The sequence below is a fragment of the Aphelocoma coerulescens genome, chromosome 1A, assembly GCF_041296385.1.
Source record: "Aphelocoma coerulescens isolate FSJ_1873_10779 chromosome 1A, UR_Acoe_1.0, whole genome shotgun sequence".
In the NCBI taxonomy this organism is placed as follows: domain Eukaryota; kingdom Metazoa; phylum Chordata; class Aves; order Passeriformes; family Corvidae; genus Aphelocoma; species Aphelocoma coerulescens.
The window spans coordinates 13,223,554-13,246,961 of NC_091014.1; the positions used below are offsets into that span (position 1 = coordinate 13,223,554).

At 40.3% G+C, this 23,408-nt stretch overlaps 1 protein-coding gene across 2 annotated transcripts in view; it reads right to left on the minus strand.

The window, feature by feature from the left end:
* The window catches only part of PTPN12 (protein tyrosine phosphatase non-receptor type 12), a 70,590-nt gene extending 47,848 nt beyond the window's left edge, over positions 1 to 22,742 (minus strand). The window contains exon 1 of one of the 2 annotated variants that reach the window (XM_069035918.1): positions 22,460 to 22,742. In XM_069035918.1, coding sequence (XP_068892019.1) covers positions 22,460 to 22,558 — 99 coding nt within the window. In that variant the 5' untranslated portion in view covers positions 22,559 to 22,742. The remainder of the gene's footprint in view (positions 1 to 22,459) is intronic. The other variant, XM_069035908.1, reaches the window with a different exon arrangement.
* Positions 22,743 to 23,408: the final 666 nt, after the last annotated feature.

Here is a 23,408-nt window from a genome sequence, read left to right on the forward strand (position 1 = left end):
TTCAATAAGCACTGCAAGACAAGGAGAGGCTGTGGTGCTTCTCCCACATAACCATTTATTGTCTGACATACCATTAACACTTTGAATTCCATGGTAACCTTAATCCCAGGTATTCTCAGGCCATGCCAATCCAAAAGTAGCTACAAAAGAAACAGTTGTCTCTTTGGCAGGCCTGTATCTTGACAAGATACAAATAAAAGAATATTACAGTGAAGTTACCAGAAAGTAAATGAAAATACTATTTTAATCAAACAGTTTTAAGTTTAATCTTCTTAAAATCATGAACATTTTTGAGGAAATTTTTAATTCTGAAAACTCACAAAAGCTTGTACCTAAAGGGCCAAGTAAAAGTCATTCACTGTACATACTCTTAAAACCCGTGTTGAAAATCTGTACCACTATACTCCTCATACTTCTACACTAAAGCCTTTATATAAATTTTATTCTGTACATCAAAACCGCAGCTCAAATTTTAAATTATTTTCCAAATAGTTGTAGAATGCCTTTTTTACATTTATAATGCAATTATTTCTGCAATTTTTAGATTTTGAAGAGCAAAGAAAAAATTACCTCATATGAAGTATGTGCTCAATCACCTAAGGATTTTTAAGTGCCCCACAAATTAAATTTGTTACACAGCTAATGTGCAAAATACAGTCCTTCTACAGTGCCAAATTTCAACAAATAGAATGGTCCTCAAGTCAACTGGTAGAATGAATCTGGTTCAGACAAGAGCTTTGTCAATCAAGCTGCTGATAAATTTAAAATAAACCTCAGCTGCCATGGCTTCAAAAAGATTAATATTTACAATCCAGAATGTACAAGTCGATAGTTTGTTTGGTAAACAATAGCACAGGGTTTTTATCTGATACACAAACTATTTTATTCAACACCTCCAGGTTCTGGATGACAGATTTACTTCCAGGTATTTCAGAAACTCACGGGAACACCTTCAGATCCCACCTCAAGATCTTAATCTATAATTCTCATCTATGTGGAATATGTGACTCCACTTCCTTTCTCGGAAAAGGAAACTGTTCCAATCTGAGCTTCAAATAAGTATTTGATACAGTGCCAATTCAAAAGAAGAGTATGTGAATTTCTACAGGAATTCAGTTGAGACTAGTCTCTTTAGTTTGTTTTTACAAGGAAAAATAAAAAAAATTAAAAAAATCTTCTGACTGAAGCGATCTCACAAGCAGAGTTTCTCAAAAAACTTCCCAGAACAAGCAGGCATTTTCCTTCATGACCTCTCCAGCCAAGCTGTGCACACTAACAAACATTTGATGACAAACCAGAAGACAGTAAGAGATGAAGATGGGAATTTAACATTAATCAAGAGAACCAACTTTCAGGGTACAAGAGGAAAGAATAAACCTCAAAAATGCCAAACAAAGTTGTACACTAGAAGTTATAATGAAGGAAACACAAACGCATATCACAAATAACTAAGTGACAACTCAAGTGTTATAGAAGTCACCAAGGAAAAAAAGACATAGAATAGTTCCTGATAACCTGTATTCAGTAGTAAGTCCAGCATGCTGGGAAGCTACAGATGAGACAATATAAATTCTCAAAGATGAGAGGACGTAGAAAAAAAAATAGTTTCTCTTCTTAATTAACATAACAGGTTAGTTAAAGCTGTGATTTTTCTGTTTTGATGGACTATTTTTTAATTTTCTTTGTGGTCTGAAATTAAGAAAACTAATTCAACTTGAAATTAATGAAATTTTCTTCTTAGGACAGAAACATTCATGTTCTACTATTGCTTGCATTGCCTAAGCACACACAAAGTGTTAGTAGCTTTTACATTTGTTTGCTGGTACTTCATATAAAACACAAATTCTTTTTTATGGCAATGGTTGTAATGGTCTGGTTTTATTTGGAAATGCTTTCAAAGTAACCAAAGAATGCTAGCAAATATTAGCATCTCTCAGGGAAAAAAATAAAATCAATGCTTACTCTGGACAAGGAAACAATATCTTCCTTTTAAAAACAGTCCCTGAACATTTAAGTCTAACACCCTTATCCTAAGCAATGTCAGTCTATGACTCTTGTACCATTAAAGGCGCCTGAAAAGCTTTTTGTTTAAGTCCAAATTTAAGTTCCTTGAAACTGTCTCATTCTAACCACATTTACAAAGTTACCAGATGGTCAACAAATCCAAACCTGCTACATTATTGTTTAATGAGTACTAGTGCAGAATAGTTTAAACACTTGAGAGATCAAACAATAATCTGCAGCAATACTTAAGCATGCCATCTCCTGCTGTCAAGCGGCAGTGTTTTCTAGGCAGTGTTTATCTTCTCTGATAAAGAAATGTGGATTTTATTACTTTGGAAACAAAATGTCTATTTTTGTCTTTAAAGCAATATTAACACTTTGATGAATATTTTCAGAAAGTTTGATTTCTAAACACTGTTCTCTGCTTAGGAACATTCCTGGAAAACCTGTGGTTTTGTTAAAATTTCTCCTGCTACTTGGCTCCCAGTTAAACTAACAGATGTTCAGGATGAGCTGCAAGGCAGCTATGAGGCAATTATTAGGCTTCAAGTTTCACAGAACCAACAGGCACAGAATTGAAGGCAACTTAGAGGCACCGTCTGTCTTGGAGGTAGAGGCTGGAACACCTGCTGAGAATTGTGGTTGTTCAGCCTGCAGAAGAGAAAGCTCCAAGGAGACCTTACAGCAGCCAATAAGAGAGATGGAGAGGGACTTTTTCCAAGGACACGTAGCCACAGGACATGGGGAATGGCTTCAAACTGAAAGAGGGCAGGTTTAGCTTAGATATTAGGAAGAAACGCTTTACTGTGATGGTGGTGAGACACTGAAACAGGCTGCCCATAAAAGCTGTGAGTGCCCCATCCTTGGAAGTGTTCAGTGCCAGGCTGGGTAGGGCTTTGAGCAAGATGTCCCTGCCTATGGCAGGGCCATTGGAATTAGATGATCTTTAAGGTCCCTTTCAATCCAAACCACTCTATGATTCTGTGACCTGCCCCCTGCTGTCCTCCACAGGTAACTTACATTCTTCACAGGCTGGGAGGACAATGGGCCAATGCCATAATTTGAATCATTTTATTACAAACAACCAAGGCGCACATGCAGGTGACTTGAAGGAACAAAAAAATCCCCAAAACCCAACAACAACAAAACACAACTACTTTGACTGCACGAACATTACTCCTTAAACTCCAGAAGTTACATAAAAATTGACTGGGCTTTTTCTGTTTTTTCCTTTTTCCTAACAACTCCAAGAATCTGAATGAAAGAAAAACTAGGTAAAAGTTTAGAAAAAAGATGGCCACTAAGCAGCAGCTCTCTTGCCCTGTGTCAGTGGAACCCATCCACTAGATGTCAGTGTTCTCTTGGGCAGAGGAAATCCTTGATTCCCAATGCAAATAGGGCAGCTGGCAGTCCTTGGTTATCAGGCCAACTGTCCAGGAGGAAATTCTTATAAAGCATCCCTGGGCTACAACAGAAGCAGCCAGTAATAGAAGCACTTGTGGGTAAGAGACACAGAACAAATATAGCCCTTGACAAAGCTTAGCCAGTAGGGTTAAGAAGCTCATGTCTAAGAACTCTTTTGTGCAACATTACTGATTAAAAGAACACATTTTTCAATAGGACGCTTAACGTGGGTGTTAAAAAAACGGAAAGACAAAGGTCTTTCTCCTTCCTACTTTCTGAAATACCCAAAACACTAACCAACATTTTTGCAGAAAAAAAAAAAAGACACAAGAATGGGTTCTACCTCTACTAAAATATAAATCAAGCTTAAAGAGGCTTAAACTCAGAAGCAATAATGTAAATTATTACAGCACAGTGTAAAATCCTCTGCGATAGGCATGAAACACCACACCCTAAATTAAAGGCAGAGCCAAAGTCAAAGTTCAGGCACATTAAGTGCCTGCTGTCAGAAGAAATGGGTAGGTCTTTTTATTCACCTGCACTACATCTAGATATTAAGGCACACTGTAAGTTTTGAACAGAATATTTCAGTTGGAAGAGACCTAAAATTATCATCTAGTCCAGCTGCCTGACCTCTTCAAGGGTGTCTAAATTTGAGTCTAAAAGGAAAACACTGATATTAAAGGACTCAAACTTGACTGCAAGGCCACATACTTGTAAACTAATGGCACCCCTAAAAATTACGATGGGCAAGGGCATGCCAGAGGGGAAGCAGCATCATGCACTACAAAAGAAGACAGACAAACAAGGAAGGTGAGAAAAAGCAAGCCAAGTTTTTATAATACACTTTAATGCACCCAGGATTGTATGAAACCTATACAATCAAGGAACTGATCACTGTAGTGGTAGCACACACAAGAAATCTCTTGGTTCTTGTGGAGGACACTGGGAAGGCTATGAAGTTGAAAAATAAGAAATTAAGTATTTCAGAGGGGTACGAAGTACAGATTTCTTTCTTTTTGAAGATATTGGATCAATTTGCTAGAGAATGTTTCATTCAATCCCCCAGCAAGAAAAACACCTTGAAGCCAATTTGAATAAGCACAGGACCTGGCTAAAGACACGTCCTGAAGAACCACTTACAGTTACTGCACACTTACATCTGTTACTCTTGCCAGACAGGAAAAGGCTAAAAAAAAATTCACCACAACTTTTTCCCTTAGAAATAGGAACTTTAAAAAAGAAAAAAAAGAAAGAAAAAAAAGAAAATGAGGAAGTTGAATGGAAGGAAATTATACAGAACTAAAAAAGTAAAACATTTGCAAGCAGTCCAGGGTCCTGTTGAACAATGCCAGGTAGCAGTACCTGCCACTGTCCTGACCAGGGATGGGCTCTGGTGTCCTGTGTTCATTGACCTATTGATACTACAGACACAGTCTCAGCTTCTACTCAGAATCTGCCATTGAGAAGGACTGGGAGCATGGCTGTATTTAATTCCTGACATTGTCACAGTATCCTCCAGTCACAATAAAGTACTAGACTAGGCGTACATTTGATTTGACACATTACATCATTTTAATACCCTGAAGAAACTGAAAAGCATCATATGACCCTAAAGTTTATCTCCTTATCTTCCTCCCCCATTACTAAAATACCTATTGCACCATGCACAGAACATTGCATTGTCCCTGGAGAGGACAAAAAAATAATCTCATTCATGTTATTGTTTTCTCCCAACCACAACTGCAGTTATGATCACCTGAACTGCTCATTTTTTTACAACCAAGTTATTTTTAAGGGACTGTCTTTTACTCAGATCCTATTTGCCCATGCAAGTCTAAGACAATTTTACCCTTTTGCTCTTACACTGCAAATCCAAAGATATCTTAAGAAAATTGCCCTCAATACGGAAATAACTCCAGGTTTTATTTCCCATGTGCATATATGCCCTACAATAACACTGTGCTTGCTGGTCCATCTCTTTCCAAGATAATTGTTTTGATAATTTTAATGAACAAGTAGATCTTGAGAACAGCAAAAAAGGCAACAAGGGGAACATCCTGGCCAAATTCCAACTCTTCAGCATTTCCTGTAAGCCTTATTTACATCACATCTTCATCTACCTTACTAACACCATTGGTTGGTCACATACAGTTGTACTCAGCACGAACATAACTGATCTGTAGATTCATTACTCATCTTCTTTCCCAGTTTGAATATACCTGTTGGGCCATGTGTAGTAGATTCTAATTTCAACAGCACTAAGAAAAACCCACACATCCCACACCTCCTCCCAAAAAATCCTAAAAATGTTTATAACATTTTGAGATCCTTTCCAGGCAGCATAAGACAATCACAGTCATATTATTCTATTGTACCAAACACCACAGCTATTAATATTCAACTAATTTACTGTGTTCAAGTAACAAACCCATCACCTCAGCACACAAGCAGCCTTTTCAAAACACTACTTCTTTCATGGTTTATTGATTCTGATTTCATTATTATTAATTATGTACCTAAATGTTTAGATACCATCCAAACCCTGCAAATTACCAATGCTAAAGGCTTACTGAGATCAAACGGAAATTACAGGTTTCTTATTTTAAGAAATCATCAAAAAAAGGAAAAAGCAGACAAAGTAGATTCTAGGCTTTTCTACATTGTAGAAAATGGCAAGTTACCACCTTGGATACAATTCTAAGGCATACTTCAGATTTTAAAGAAGTTTCCCTCTAAATAAAACGATAAATTTACAAACCGTTATTTATCTGCTTCCATCATATATTGCAGAAGAAAACAAATGGAATGCAGGAAAGACAGGTTTTGATGATCTACATGACTAAAAGATAAGGATAGAGGGGTTTCCTTCTTTATAACTTTGGGATTCTTTAAGTTTGGCACGAGCCATGCTTCTTATTTCAAGTCTGTTCAGCTTCTGGTACAATGAAGTAACACAAGGACAGAACTTCATTCCCACCCTACAGACAAGGGTCAGCCAGTTTGCTTTTCCTGTACCAGAGGCAATAGTTAACATCAATTACAACAGCTAATTATATATTGAGATTTTCTCTAACTGTTGCATCAAGTTTTAACAATTTTTCACCTCTTAGCTTTTTACTCCAATTCTGCTGCTTTAATCTTATTTCCTAAGCCACTAATCTCCTATTGTCTTTCCTTCCTCATCTCAGAGCAAATGCTGTCTGTACAGTAACTTGCTAGAGACACTGGCTACAGCCCACACTTGCCCATCTAGGAACAGGAAAGCTGCTCAGCACTCAGTCATGTATTCCTCTTTTCTCTGCTTACATGCACATTAAAAAAATTCTGAGCTGTGGTCAAATTCACATTCTAATTCTGGAAAACCAGAACCCATTTCAGCAAAGCCACAGAATTAACAATGTGACTTGGTGAGACGCTGTCAGTGGACGCTCTGGAAGAGCGGCAGCCGCTGGATTGGCATCACAAACCCCTCTGCCTGCAGAGACCAGAGTCAGGCCTTGTTTGAGTGTAAAATACTGGTGACAGCTCCTGGCACAAGCAGAACTTCTTCCACATTTTTACTGTCTCTTTCAACTCAGTACATTCCTCAACATACATTACTCATGGAGAGAGCAGCAGGCTGCCAACCTGCACACAAATAAGCCATGAACACCTTTCCTGCTTTAGCTTGCTAAAATGCAATGCAATCTCCACAAACTCCTCTTTTTGAACAGCTTCCTCCTAACATTTACTCTTCTCTGCTGCCTTCTCCATCAAATGTTGGTTTATCTCCCTCAAGAAACATATACATTATAGCATTTTACTGAGTATTGAACTCACATTTCCATTATCTAAAAGCATAATTAGGTGTCATTTCTCCAATTCTAAATCTCCAGGTTTGTGAAACTGCTTGTCACAGCTCTTCAGAATGACAAAATAAGCAGATAAAATACAGGAAATGAGGAAAGTTGCATTACCAAAGTTACTTCCTCTGATCTATCGAAGTCACTCTTGGGAAAAGTTAGATAAGGAAGAATGGAATTTAAATTTCACAAAGATAGCAAAGACTAAACCAAATGTGGAGGTTTTTTTAATACAAAAAAAAAAAAAGAGAGCGACAGGGAAAAATGAGGCTATGTATTTCTACACAGCTTAAAAGGACCAAGTTGCATTGCTGCTTACAGCCATGAAAATTATGTGACTTGCTTTTCAGTGTGAAAACAGATGTGCCTTTAGTCAGAAAAAAACGCAAACTTCTAATTCCTATAGATGCTGAGGACTGCCTATTGCAGTGTTTCTAGCTAGAAAATAGGCTATAGACATTGCATGAAATTTGGACTGGGGAGAAACAACAACCCCTTCCAAATATCAGAACTCCCTACACTTGCTGCTAGGAGAACTATTTAAAGCACAGTTAAGTAGGACTCAAAGTTTCCCAATCTTATTTTCCCTTAATGGAAGTGGCAGCATTCCAAACAAAAGCCATACCTTTAAAAGACCTCAATTAATTTTCAACATGTCAGTTAAGTTCAATCTCAACTCCTGTATCTGCTGCTGCAGTTTGACTTCAAGGAACAGTAGCACTTTTCTAAAGCAATGCCCTCTTTAATCCTTGCATTGTGACTTCCCTTAAAAGCTACCTTCTTCTCATTCCCAGTTTCTAGCATTGTGCATCAGTATTCCACTGGGCAACCAGAACAGCTATTAATGCTAATAAGCCCAGACAGGAATACACATTTGTTCTAAAGAGACAGTAACTGCATGACAAGTAATAGGATGAGACATACAGGATTGCTAAGTCCTGGCTTTAAAATGCAAAATACAGAAACACATACTCTACAGCCAAAGCGAATTAATTCACAGGAGCAGTGAAGTATCAAAATGTCTTATCAGGATGCAAGTGCTTCTTATAGATGCATTATGGTGAATAGCACAGGATGTGAGCATGCTCAAGTACACCACTTACTAGAAGGCTGCATCCTGGCCCCAGTGCAAGCTGCACTGCTATTCCCCTTGAATACTGACTGCACTCCTTGTAGGTATCAGGACTCAGTATTTATTTCTAAATACTCAAATTAGGCTTTGGTCTCAATGAATCTCTGTAATAACCAAGCTTAGACAACAGCTTAACACTACAGTAGCTCTTTTGAGGGAAGGGACTCGTAAGCAGTATTACCTGGTCCAATACAAACCCTGAAATACTATTCCTGGTGAAATGAACAAATCATAGCAGGAAAATTCATAAGGGACACTGCATGAAGATTCTTACAAAGACCATTTAAACCAGTCTGGTTAAATCTTATTGTCCATAGTCATTAAAAAGCTAGCAACTATCAGAGCCAGGTAACATTTATAAATTTAACTTTCTCTTCAAGAGGAAAACAAGGTCAATAAAATATGCGGCTAAGCTACTCTGTACTGAATTTGAAACCAAGACCCAAATAGACCAGCCAGTTCTTTGACCATTGAACTAAAAAAAAAGACAAAACCCACACACATATACCTTCTTATAATCCAACAACTGAACATGCAATACTCACACAGCTTAAAAGGATACCAAACTATACTATAGACAATCATTTACCTTCAGTTCATTAAATCCATGACAACCTATATAAAGCTAATGCTTGTTCTGTAGAGCTTCTAGTCTAGGAGTGAGGTGAAGTTGAAGAAGTATATGAAATTTATTCACATGGTTTTCCACTCATCATGCAATGGCTTCTGTCATCCAAAACCAGTAAAAAACAAAGATTTGAAAATATAAGGAATTCATTTTAGCAGCCCAGGGATAAGGTAGCAGAAACAGAGGAGTAAAGGTGAGGGTAGAAATGAAAAAATAATTAGTAAAATCCAACCACAACATAAAGAGAGGAGCAAAATTAAAACATTCAAGACAGATCAGAGTTGATATGGATCAAAAATACATGTTGCAATTTGCATAAGATCTAACAGAAGTACTATGCCCAGTGGAAAACTACACACTTCGTAGGATGATTCAACAACTAGCTGACATAAGTACAGAATTCCTGAAGGATATCTTGTTTATATAATGTCCAGAAGCTAGATCAAATAAGCTAAAGACAAATCAAAGACAGTAGTATGAATACAAGAGGAAGGTCACATGAGCAAGTATTTCTCTCTTTTCTTCCACAAAAATCCTTCCTCCCTGGCCTTTGATATAATCTCCAGAAGCAAGTCAGGTAACTTCGGTTATGCAAGGTGTGTTGTGAATTTTAAGGGTTTCTCAAGTCCAGCTTGCAAATTAAAGGATTGTATGTACTTAACTTTCCACACAATATGACAATCATATACCCACTAGTCTATCAACCACAGCAAGGAGAGCAGGTTGGGATCTCCGTCCAAACAGATCTGGAGTTCAGGAATATGAAGTTGGTAAGCTGCTGTGGTGGGTTGACCCTGGCTGGTGCCAGGTGCCCACCAAAGCCACTCTACCCCCCCCTCCACAACTGGACAGGGGAGAGAAAAATATAACAAAAGGCTCATGAGTTGAGATGATCACTGACTGATGGCCAACACAGGCAAAACAGATTCAACTTTGGGATATTAACTCAATTTATTACCAACAAATAATGAGAAGTAAAACAAATACTAAAAACAAACAAAACCACCTTTCCTCCACCCGTCCCTCCTTCCCAGGCTCTACGTTCTCCCAAGCAGTGCAGGGAGATGGGGAATGGGAGTGACAGTCAGTTCATTACATGTTTTTCTTCTGCCACTGCTCAGGGAGAGGAGTCCTTCCCCTGCTCCAGCATGAGATCCCTCCTACAGAAGACAGTTCTCCACAATCTTCTCCAGCGTGAGCCCTTCCCACAAGCTACAGTTCGTGAACTGTTCCAGTGTGGGTCACTTTTCCATGCAGTGCAGTCCTTCAGGAACAGACTGCTCTAACATGACCCCCACAGGGTCACAAGTCCTGCTAGGAAACCTGGTTCAGCATGGGCTTCTCCCTGTCAGGAGTCTGTTCCAGGCTGGGCTTCCCACAGGGTCATAGCCCTCTTTCAAGCATCCACCTGTTCCAGCATGGGGTCCCTCCAAGGATTGCAGGTGGATCTCTGCTCTCCTGTGGACCTCCCTGGGCTGCACGGGCACAGCTACCTCACCGTGGGCTGCACCAGGGGCTGCAGGGGAATCTGCTCTGGCACCTGGAGCACCTCTTGCCCCTCTCCTTCTGCACTGATTTGGGTGCTTGCAGGGCTGTTTCTCTCAGATATTCTCACTCTGCTCTTCTCTGGCCACAACTACTTCTGTGCAATAACTTTTTTGGGTTTTCTTCTTAAATATGTTATCCCAGAGGTGCTCCCACCATCTCTGATGGGCTCGGGCTTGGCCAGCAGTGGGTCCATCTTGGAGCAACTGGCATTGGCTCTGTTGGACATGGGGGAAGCTTGTTTTAGGTGGCTTCTCAGAGAAACCACTCCTGTAGCCCCCCACCCACAACCAAAATCTGGCCGTGCAAAACCAATACAGCTACATTCCCCTAAGGAGAACATTCCACCTTTTCAGTTGTCACCAATAAACACCAGATTCCAGTACCACACTAACAAGAATCTGTTAGCAGGGAAAGGAGGGAAAAAAACCCAAGATAAAAAGTAAATATTGTCTGCTTTGTTATCATTTGTCTTATTCAGGTGTTCCATGCGAACTATTCCATCTACACCACCAGTACATAACTTGGGAAACTCCTGGCTTCAGCATCAAGTTCTGGAGGCATTAAAGTGGTAATACAACAGCCCAATAAAACAAACCACATGGCACACAAAGAACAGAAGAAACTAATTTTTGCATTTATTTACAAAAGCCAATTCCAACACCTCCCTGACGTGCCCTAGAAGATCCTTTACCTGGCAGAAAACATGGCCATTTTTAGTTCAAAAAGTACTGTCTCTAGAAATAAATCAGCTCTTTACCTACTTATATTCCTTCACTGAATTCCCTTGTTACTTCATTGCTGCTTTTGTCACTTCTAAACAAATCCTGATCTCATATACACTTAATATATCTGGAAGTTACCTTTCTCCATAAGAGCTAAAAACATCATCATTGAGGTTTTTTATATCCACATCCTTTGGATGACCATAGCATCTTAATGTACCAGACAGGGAATATTTTTTTCTATGAATACAGGAAGGGAAGCCCATTATGTATGCTGTAAGGCTGGAGAAACAGGATGCTGGCTTCATTTTCACACGATCACCAATTTAAACAGTGCTAATGCTTTGTAAAGTGCCGTGCCAGAAAGACATGCTGCTATAGCCTTGCACCAAAAATACTATAGTGCTTAATCACATATAAGGCACCAAATGCAAGCTCGTATTCAGGCTGTTCCATATTAAAATTAGTAGTGGAATTAGCTAGCATCTTAGAAGGAAATACTCTTTCCCTTTAGGAAATCACATTGATTTATGGCAACAGCTTGCTGACTTTAGGATACACACATTTTTTCTATGTTATTGGTCTCCCATGTTAAATAATTTATCAACAGGCTATAGATTTCTGAAATAATTTGCAAGCTGCATTTTCACCAGAAAAGGCAAAAGAAATTAAAGCTCACATTTCATCATCTTAATCAAAGTATTAAGAAAATACATGGCACCAGTTGAAGAAGTAACTGTAGCAGTGTTACTACAGAATGCCAAGGCAATTCCCACAGCAGTTCTGTGGAATAGCCTCAGGAAAAGTACTCCTGTTTATAAGGAAAATATAAAAGGTTGTGATAGGGCTTAACCTGCAGCTTAATAACAACTTATTTCAGAGCATTCAGTTTGAAAAGCTGACTCACGCCCAAAGCTTTAAGTGCCTGTGTAGCACTTAAAGCACTTCTGTAGCAAAGGGCTGTTAAAGGAAACAACATATATTTCTCCCTTCTGGGCATAGTCTTCATGAAGTAGAAATAACAGAAAAATAAAGCATCTATAAAACACCACATTTCTTTACTAAAGTAAATTCCAGTGAGTGCCTGTAGTACTTTCCAAGTCCCTTCTACCTGCCTAAAATCAGTCATTTTTCTCCATTAACATTTACATATAGTTCCCTATATGTCCATTAACGTCACAGTTCTGTTTATGCAACCTCAAAGAAAATGAGTTAAAATTAATTTTACAGTATAATTTGGTCACAATAAAAATCCACACAGTTTTGTGTAACCACCTAAACTACCAAAATTGAAATCTTACAAGTAACTGTTGAATACGTAGAGCTATCTGGGGACATTTACAGTATCTAAGAGATTATTTCCTTCCTTTCGCAGTTTGTGCAATAGGGGTGCTGCCCTATAGGCAATTTATAATTAATTCAGCTCTGCAGGAATTCTCAGTTTCTTGAAGCAGTTCAACTAACCTACATATGCCCTTCCCTCCAGAACAGTGTTTCATTTTCCAGCTTTATTTTGAGCTAAATGCTTCCCTTGAGTACTCCTACTGGACAACTGTATTCATTTCAATTAACAATTACCTATTTGCTAAAATTATCAGAATATACATGAGGGAGTAAGTAAAAACGAAAGCATAGCTTCCAGTTGTAATCCTGCTTCCCATGCATGAAGGTAAAGATTCAAGTAGACAATAAAGGAAGAATTAAGACTTAGTTTCTACATGTGTAAAAACAGTAAAAAAAGAGCTATGCACTACAAATATGCAGGACATGATATATTCACCACTGACATCTCCATGATCAATTTTACTCACTCACAGAGCAGCCAGTCATCAACTTCTGACCCAGTCTATCTCCTATCACTTGCTCTTCTCTGTCTGTTCTGCTTTTAATATTAATTGATCTCTCAGTTTTGTGCAGTGAGACAACTGGACAACTAAGCCAATAAGAACATTTGTTTAAGTAGGAAGGTATACCCAAGTACCACACGTGCTACCCGCACACTTGAGGAAAGAAAGACACTGTTCCATCCCAGGGTTATGCATTACAAACACAGTGAAATAAGAAGTGAAACATTTAGGACAGAGTAGAACACTATTCAGGCTTCTCAAGGGCAGTGCAGTTCCCACAGCAACCAGTCATTTAAACATGATGCACAATCCACACTGACAATTCCTCTGAACACTTGGACAGGAAACCCATGAAACATCCTTTCAGTTTGGAACCCTGTTGTTCAAAGATAGCTGCGTCCTCCAAGAACTATCAGAAGAATAAAAATAATGCCATATTATCATAATGGAAGACAAAATGTATTTAAAAATATAATCAACAATGGAAAACAATATGAAAATTCTGGAACAGGCCCCTGAAACTCTCAAATGTGACAAGTAGCTGGAAATCATGCCAGTAAGTCCAGGAAAAACATGCATGAACCAGAACCTAGAACTAGTTTAGCTCAGCACAAGAAATTAATTTCTCATCCATGATATTGACCCTAAAAGCAAATATGAAAGATAGCAAGGATAGCAACAATAGCAGAGGTGCTGACTGCCCAACCTCAATAAAAGCAGGAACATAAGACATCACTCATGTACCACATCCCTTTCAGCCTCCCTTTGATTGTATTTGCTGCCCAGAGGAACAAGCCTTGGCCCCTTGTTCCCACTGCAGCCTGCACAGCTGAAAGATGGTCATTTACCTCTCTGGACCCCCAAAAACCCCACTCTCTCACTGATCCATGTAGAAGCTGTTCTTCCCATGATTACAAAGAGTATCTGAAAAATATGAAAAGTATGTGAAAATACACATCTGTGTATTTTCAGAAGAAAAACAAAAAGCAGATGTCATCCACATGAGGCAGCAAGAATGACAAGACAGCAGGACAAATACAGCAAGATGTAAAATTGTTCAAGAGGACACCACTATACTCTGACCTTAGAAAAACAAATCCAGCTATACCTTACAAGACTATATAAAAAGGAAGTTAATGTAAAAAAGTTTGTTTTAAAATGGCAGGTTCAGTGTCATAACTAAATGAAAGAGACTAAAGCAGTACATACATTCTTTAGAGCAACGTGCTTTTAACCAAGTTAACTTCCCCTTAGAGACTGATGCTTTGCAACCCATGACTTTAGACACCAAAAATCATAGCAAAGATCAGGCAATTAAAACTAATAAATTTCAATAATGTTTAGGAATCAAGGCCTGCTCTCCAACATGTGAAAAATGAAGCATATAGCCCTTCTGACAAACAGGAAGGAACACAGGTTATATGGATACCCTTAACAACTTAACAACAGTGTTAAGATTTCTCCAAATCATAGCAAATTAAAAATTGAACAATGCAACCAATCCATACAGCATTTAAAACTTTCAGTCTACTCATGTAGTTGCCCTTGGCACATTCCTAACACTAGGCAATGCAATTATTTCTGCAGAACTAAGGGAACTCAGGAGTAAAACTAATACAGAAAATTAACTGTCAGAAGCATTATGGTAGGATTTCCTTCAAAATTATTGATGCTTCCTTCCAGAAATATGAATGAAGGCATGAAACATGTTTCTTTGCTTTTGTTCCTAATGACATGTGTAGCCCATGAGGCAACATCATTCATAGCTTCAGTCTTCATAATAGCCAGATATTTTTCTCCATTGAAGTAACTGCCTTGCTACATTTTGGAGCTGATAATTCAATTCTTCTAGGTTTTACTTTCACAAGACACTTCCATTAGGACAATATTGGCTTTAAGTCTTCCCATAAATTAACACCAATAAAATTACCTTTTAAAGAAATTAAAAGTATTGGCTTGTAGGAGGACAGATAGGAGCAAAAATTAGGTCAACTAAACTAGGTCATCCATTTATACCTCTATTTATCTGGTACCTTTTGGGAAACATTTTTCTCTAGTTGAACTTTTTAGCTGTGTAAAAATTTTTGCATTCTAAAGCTGATGACAAAAGGCTAGCTAGAACAAGGCCCTCAGGGATGCAAGCAGCAACTTTCCTATGCAAACCTCAGGGACTGAAACATCCTGACACCAGTGTTCAGAGATACTTTAAAACAACAGTTTCCAACCCAGAATGATGGTCCTAAAGCCTGACAGACTTGAAAGCTGAAAGAAGAAAGCTGAAGAGCTCTTCTGCTCTTACAACTCTTGCCTTGCCTTGCTGCACTCTCAGCTTCCCTAGTAAAGCTACTGGCTTTGCACTTGTATTGTCTCAGCAGTATTGGGTCTGAACACAATTTGGTTTCTTGAAGATGCAGAGGGACTCCAGACAGAACTCCAACAATACAGCCACCCTCTGGGGCTCTAGGTTCTGGATCCAAAACTCCACAGCCATACCAGAGTGCTCTCCTTTCGTAAACACATTCTGACTGCTCAAATTTGAACAAATAATTCACGAGTTAAGTTTATAATAGCAAGTTTTTTTGTCAGATGAAGCAGGAAAACAAAGAACTTAATCTCTCTGCAACATTCATGTGCTAGTTAATAGAAATAGAAATGCAAGTCCATGCTTCATTTAGGGCAAACACACACAGCTGAGTTATCCAAGCCCGTGCTGGCATAATCTTAGCAATTGTGGAGTACAAGAGCTTGAGAAAAACACCAAGATGCAAACACTGCACTTCCTAATGGGACAAAGAGCTCCTGCTCTACCTAATTAACTTGTGCTTTACTTACTTCCTCATCTGACCTTTAACACTGATGCCTCTCCCTAAATGAAGGCTGTTTTATAAGACCAAGAAAAAAACATCCTCTAACTTCTGATTTCAGTTCTAGAAATGCATATCCAAGGTACTCCTATATTTCAGCTTTTCCCAACATTAAGAAATGCATTACTATTTTCCCTGTGCCAAAATATCCTTTGTACTAAGCATACTACAGTAATAGCAGTACACAATGCAAAATCCACCAATCTTAAATAGTAACAGTGAAGAAGATAAAATATAATTTCTGTTTATTACAAACCAATGGCTTTAAGAGATTAATACAGAAGCCTCAGACTTTTGTTGCCCTTATGATCAACAAATGTACACACATTAGATAATCTGAATATCTGCTTAACCTTCCCCTGCTTGCAGAGCTGATAACTTATATTTAGCTATAACAGCATCAAGGAAAAACACCCTGAACCTATTGCAATTTTAAAGTAAATTACATGCAATCCAAATCAAGAAATTCATACTACAGATCAGTGACATGCAGAACAGTACATAGGCATACAGCCATACATATAGAAATATATAAGCATGTACATGGAGCTACATAACGATAGGTTAGGGTCTATGGTTCATGAACTACGGTCACAAGAGACATATCCATATATAGGTATCTACTGATCCCTATCTATCTATACACATATGTAACTAAATACACCAAAAGGTGCTGTAGAATTGAGGTAAGAATAAAACCAAAGTATGTATTTGACAGGCTATTTAAATTATTTGGAGTGCATGTAGCATGCCATGAGGTGCAAGGTCAACATTACCATTTGCTCCTCCTGAACAATTCTTTAACTTTCTGCAAAACCTGTAAACAACCCTTTTTTCCATGAGAGCAGTAGACTTACACACTGCTGTCTTTGGAAAATGAGCAAACAGAACTTATTACCACACAAGCTATTTGACACAACCCAGAGCATTGCTTAACTGACTTGATTTAGTTTCATGTGCTTGAAAGAATTGCAATTTTAGGCAGAGTTTGCAAGTTCTTATACCCCAGGGTCACTGCAGCAGCTTTGTGGCTGTATTCAATGGCCTCTATGAAAATTCAGAATGGCATCTTTGAAGCAATAGAAACAGCACTCGTTTCCTCAGAAGGGGATAAAAAAGTTGAATATTTAAACTGAATGCATTTACATTCTTCATGTAAAATTGTATTTTCATATAACATTTAATGAACAGTATTTCACAAAATTTCAGAAGCCTCTGAAGTTTGGGTTTACTGAAATGACTGTCCAGTCACATTGCTCCAGCCAGGTTTGGTCCCTGCAAAAGAAGCTTTACGAATAGCCCCAATGACTACAACCACACACAATGATGTCATGTATTGGAGTGTGGCCCTCACATACAAATTAACAGCATGCAGATGAAATACAGTTAACGGAAACAAAACTTTAGCAATACATTTGCACGCAAATTTAAGCTTAATATGAAAGGTGACTACTAACAGATCCATTATTTAACCCTGAAATTATAAAAATGCACAAGGCATATCTAAAGTGACAGTTGTCTATGACCTATTAACACATTGCTAAGAGCAGGGTTTCTTCTAACTGATCAGCTGTACAACACACTTACGGGTCATTTTCTCCAAGGCAATTACTCTTTCTGTCATGCTTTAGGGAAAATAAGTGCTCCAAACAGTTGTTTTTTCAAAAGAACCCAATTTACAAGAATTCCATGCAAACCTGTGCTTACACCACTTAAATCTTGGTTTTGAAGTTTCAAGAAACAGTTTACCATCTAGTTGATTGTACCAAAGCTTTTTTTCCCAGTTTAACCTTTACAGATACAAATAATTTCTCTTGGAAAGACAGCACACATTTTATAACATATATGACAAAGCATTAGTATTTCTACATATTACAAGCACGAAACTCATTAAACAGATACTAGTAAACATCACTTCCAAAAGTATCTATATAGTGGGATCTTAAAAAAATAATGCAGAGATGGTAAAAAAAGATAAAAGTTTTATAAGTTTCCAGATTATATGCCTGCCTTATAAATTTGAAAGCTATCTTCACAGATACTCAAAAGGTGCACTAATAGTATTTGAATCAGAAAGGCTTATGCAAATGCACATTAATACACAGACAAGCTTTTAAGAGGGGCATTTCTGAAGTGCTACAGTTGAATAGGTATTTCTGGTATCCATAATGCTGTTCCAGAACCAGAACAAAATGTATGTCATGACTGGCATCAGTATGTGGGCTTTCACTATGTATCTTAGTAGTTTTAATTGGTGATTTAGTATAGTGAAGATTGTTAGCTCATTTTAAGCAGACTTTAGGCATTTTAGAAATTTAGAGACATTTAGAAATGCCTTTTCCTGGAAAAAAACACCAAAAAGCAAAACAAAGACAAAACCTTCAAAAAACACAGAAAGAAAGCTTTATAACATCTGGTGTAGCACTTCCTATGATCAGCTACATTTTATCTTTACAAGTCAAGCACATTCCATCTCCCATTTTTTTAAATAGCATTTTCACAAAATAATCAGTTAGAAGTGCTTAAACATAAAAATTTCAAAATTAAAACCAACTAGAGATAAAAAGCATAGAAACTACTTTTTTCCTGTTTCAAATCAGACCCATTCAAATTTCCTTTCATACTTCAGAAAACAGCGCCTTGAGTACTTTACTGCCTCCAAACCTAAAAGTTTCAGCTTAGACAGACTGAACAGAACACACACACAATATTCAGTTGAGTTAGTTACCTGTGCCCTCTTGAATGAAAGGCATAAAAAGATCTGTGACTAGGTGTAACGAAGTTGTTAAAAAAAATCATTATTATTTAGACTGATGATTTAAGACGGGATCATTTTGACACCACTACCTCCAAACAGTATCTGAGGATTCCTTACACAGTATCCATCACAAAAAACCCATTCTCATCCATCCACTGTGTTCCATGACAACAGATTAGCCAGATATATAACTCAAAAAATGAAGCAAGACTGTCATGTACCACAAAACAATTGACACATAACATCTGATCTTTGAAGGTAAAGCTTCACACTATTCATATTTCAGTTCTCCTATAACAATGGCAACCTACATCAAATGAGAAATGAGAGCGTCAGAATGCTTTTGTCATGACTATCACATACAAAAACAAAAATTAATTGTTAATTGTGGGTAAATTAAAATAAAAAAATAAATCAGCAAGTAATATTTATCGAGGTCTTCCTAAATTCTAGAATCTAGAAAAGCTGTTTTCTTTTCCTCCATATGGAACTTTGACTTCCAGTCCTTGTTTGATGTAAGACACATGTTCATTATAAAAAAAATCAGAACCTAGACCATGCTGGTTGTATTCATACAGCATGAAACACCAAGAGGAAGCAATCTACACTTATTTCCTTCTGCCCAAATAGCAATGTCAGCAAAAACCCAGGAAAAAGTATACTCCTGGATGTACTGCAACCATAGAACAAAATCCTAAACTACATTATTTTAGGAAAAAGCCCACTTACCCCCATATCAACATATATATGCTTACTGGCAAGGCATCCAGATATGTCTACCCTGTTTTCAAACAATCCACTTCATTTAATCCTAATTGTGTACACCCAGAGTACTGAAGTGATCTAGTAATAAGTCCTGCTTACTTCCTAGTGCAAACTAATTAAATAAATTTGATTTCCAGTAACAAACTTGCTACTAGTGCCCAGATTATAGAATTTATCTTGTTATTGGGGGGGGGGGGGAGGTGGGAAGACAGTGGTGGAGTGGGTAATAATCAACTTTCCACCTTCCAAGCGGAAGTTGTTTCCAGGTATGTCAATGGCATTATTAAATTGCAGTCTTAGTCATCTACACTCTGGACTTTCAATAGCAATCAGCCAGGCTTATCAGCCTCCCTGTGCACACCTCTAGCTTCTCTACCTCTCCTCCAGCACTCCCTGGCACCCATCACGTACTTTTAGTTCATTCACTGAGGCCTATACACAACTCTCTAAGCCTATTACTCAACACATTCAAAGGGAATAAAGACCTAAAGGTAAAGAGTCATTTTCATTTGCATTCACTCACTATTCCATTCGTATTTTAGATTCCATTTTGACTTGGAAATGAAGCGATGAGTAACAGCAATTCCTATTCCACAAACCTGCCACTGTTTAACAGCCACAGAACGTCCTGCACTTAAATGAGAAAACACAACTTCCTCCCTACTCACTCCTCAAAAAATATCTACTAATTCTTTAAGTAAGCAGAATACTGACATTTATATCCCCTTTACCTTTTTTTTCTTCTCCCTCTTCAATCATTTCAGAGGGGACCTAAGCATGGCTCTGTTAAGGCAGCCAAATACACCCGAAAACACATACCCCAAAAAAACCCAAAATACCCCAACATATTCATAGTTTTAAAAAAATCAGCAATTATGATTCTTGTCACCACATTAATCTATGTCTGCTTTACTATATAAAGGTGAATATTAGAGCTGAAGATCAGCATCCTAATTTCCTGCTTTTCCTTTAATTTCTGATACAAAAATCAAATAGGAAAGTCTGAAATACAAAGTGTTAAGAGGATAAAAGAAATTTTCAAAACAATTCTCCCAAAAATATTTAACACTCTTTCAGGTAACACACCTTTTTCCTGAAATGTCTTGCCCATTAGTTCCTATAATCCTATTTTGCCATTTTTACCAGTATTCTTACTGCTACAGGAGAACAGTGGGAAAATTCACTGCCTATACAGTTGAAAGCTACAGAAACAGCACGCTCTCAAACAGAGAAATTGAAACAAAAGCTATTTTTCCATACACAGGTGCCACTGCTTCAAAGAAAGGATGATAAAAAAATGTATTGCATACCATTTGACTACAACAAAGCTAAAATATCAGGATATTTATCAGATATGAAATGGTAGAAGCAAATTAGGAGATCTAGAACAAAGTGCTTAACACAGAGATTATTAAAAATGTTCTGCATTTTGCACTAGTCTAGGCCAGCCTTTCTGTACAGTACATATAATCTACATGAACAAGACAGACTCATCAGTACAAGGCAAGATGTCAATTCGTGTTAAATACCAATTATATTACTAAAACTATGACTTAATGAAAAGCTTCTGTCAATTCTGTAACCTTTAAGCTCTCATGTAAAGATTCAGAAGGGTCCTATTGCTCCAATGCCATTCTTCATTTCACACGTTTCTCTCTTCCTTTCCCACACGCTCAGATGTTTCAGCAGCATACTTTTAGTATTTGCAAAATCCTGCCCAAAGAGCATGGCCGATTTCCCACGGGCTCCCTCCCCACCCTGGATGAACTCGTTACTTCCCAAAGTCCACTTCCTCTTCCACCCCTGGACCTGCCAGCGCTCCCAGCTCCCCTCCGCCTTGCGCAACATCCGCGGCCTCCTCCCCACATTTCGGACAATCTCCGATGCGACATTTATATTGAGATTTTTTTTGTTGTTGTTCCCAGACCACTAGCACAGACTGACACCTTAAAGGGCTAACGATGTGCTTCTAATCCCAAAGAGCGACGCATAATAAAGCGAGCTACGAAGACAGATACGGAGGGCACTAACCCGCTCTCCTTCAGCTCTTCTGTGCGTCAAACTGCATTTTGATATTAAGTATTTAAATGATACTGAAAAGTGCCAGCAACATCTACCCAATCAAAATCATTGTTCACCGCTCAGACCACCAGTTCAAAAAATAAAGCTCCCGAGATATTATAACAGCTCAATCAAACAGCTAAAATAAACCAGGAAAAGCACTAATTCTCCAACACAATTTTTCCCAGAGCGCACACATTAACCAAAGGCTGACGGTGAACTGATCTGGAAGGAAGAAAGGACGAGGGATACAGGCAGGGCTGCGATGGGGGATGGGAGATGTTAGGGAAAGGAAGATGAATATTCCTCCAAGGACTATCAATACATTTAACACATCTCCTCGGAAAAAAAAAGAAATCTCAAGCAGGCAGCTCTAGGAGCAGATAAAAGTGGAAGGAGCGAAGGAGTGCCCGATTATCCCCAGCTGACATCATAGACGGCAATCCTGCAGAAAAGGGGCTGCAAGGGCGAGGAAGCGCTCGCAGCCCCCCCCGCGCCGCCTCTGTCCCCTTTATGTGCTCAGGGAAGCAGCGGGGCGGGAGGACGAGAAACCTCCCGGTTAATTTTGCAAGAGCCCATGACCACCACCTCCCCAGGAGCGGGGAAGGGCCGGGGCCGCGGCGACAAACCTCCCAGGGGTGGGGGGCAGGAAGGAGGCTGAAGCCAGGCGGACACGCTCCCTCCCCCCGCCGAGCTCCGAAGTGGTGGTGGGCACAGGGAGCCGGCCGAGCCCCGGGGCACACAATAGCAGGTCACCCCCAGGGATGCGACGCTCGCCCGCCCCGACACCCCCTCGCTCGCGGGGGAATGGGGAAGGGGCTGGGGGTCACCCCCCCGCCCCAGGGGGCGGCAGGAGCCCCGCCCGCGCCACCGCCCCTCACCATGAAGTCGCTGGCGAAGTTGTCCTCCCCATTGTGGTCCGTGTCCTTCATGGCCTGGACTCGCTTAATGAATTTCCTCAGGATCTCCTCCTGGTTCATCCTGCCCCGCCGGCCGCCCTGCGGAGCGGGAGCCCCGGCCGCCCGCCCGCTCTCCGCCCGATGCCCCCTCCGCCGCACGACCCGTCACCCGGCTGCCTTCCTTCCCTTCCCTGCCTCGCCTCTCCCCCGCCCGGGCCTGCCCGCGGCCTGCTGGCTCCGCTCCCGCCCTGCTCACGGCCGCCCGGCCGCCCGCTCCATCCTCCCCTCCCTCCGCCCGACCCTCCCTGGAGCAGCCGACACGGACACGACACGATCCCTCCTCCTCCCCCCCCGCGCACGCGCGGCGCCCGCCCCGCCCCGCCCCGCCCTCTCCCTGTGCCCCGCCCCGCCCCGACCATGCTCCGCTCCCATTGGCTCGCCCGCCGGCCGCCTCGCTCTATTGGCGGCCGTGCACGCCAATCACCGGCCGGCCGGGCCTCCAGGGAGGGCTCGCTGGGCCCTGAGTTTTGCCCCGCTCTTCCGACCCCCCTGTTTCCCGTGGATGGGACCGCCCGAAGGGCGCCTCATGGAACGCTGGAAGGGACCACTTGGCGCGCAGGGGGGAGGCCTAGGGAGCGGAGCTGCTCCCGCTGGAGCACAATGGGCGGCGGTGGGTGCCCGCGGCGCCGCGCCGGGAGGCAGCGGCATGTCGGGACATGTAGTCGCGACAGCGCCGCGTCCTGGGGCTGGGGGCTCACGCAGCGTCCCACTGAAACGCCCGGAGCAGAAGGGTCCCGCCCCGGGTGGGAAGCCCGCAGCCGTGGGAAGTGCCGCGGGGTCCCTGCGGCGGCGGTGCTGAGGCGCGGCGGCGGTGAACACCGGACAGCGGGAAGATGGCGGGGCGGGACGGGGCAGGGGACGGGGACGGGCG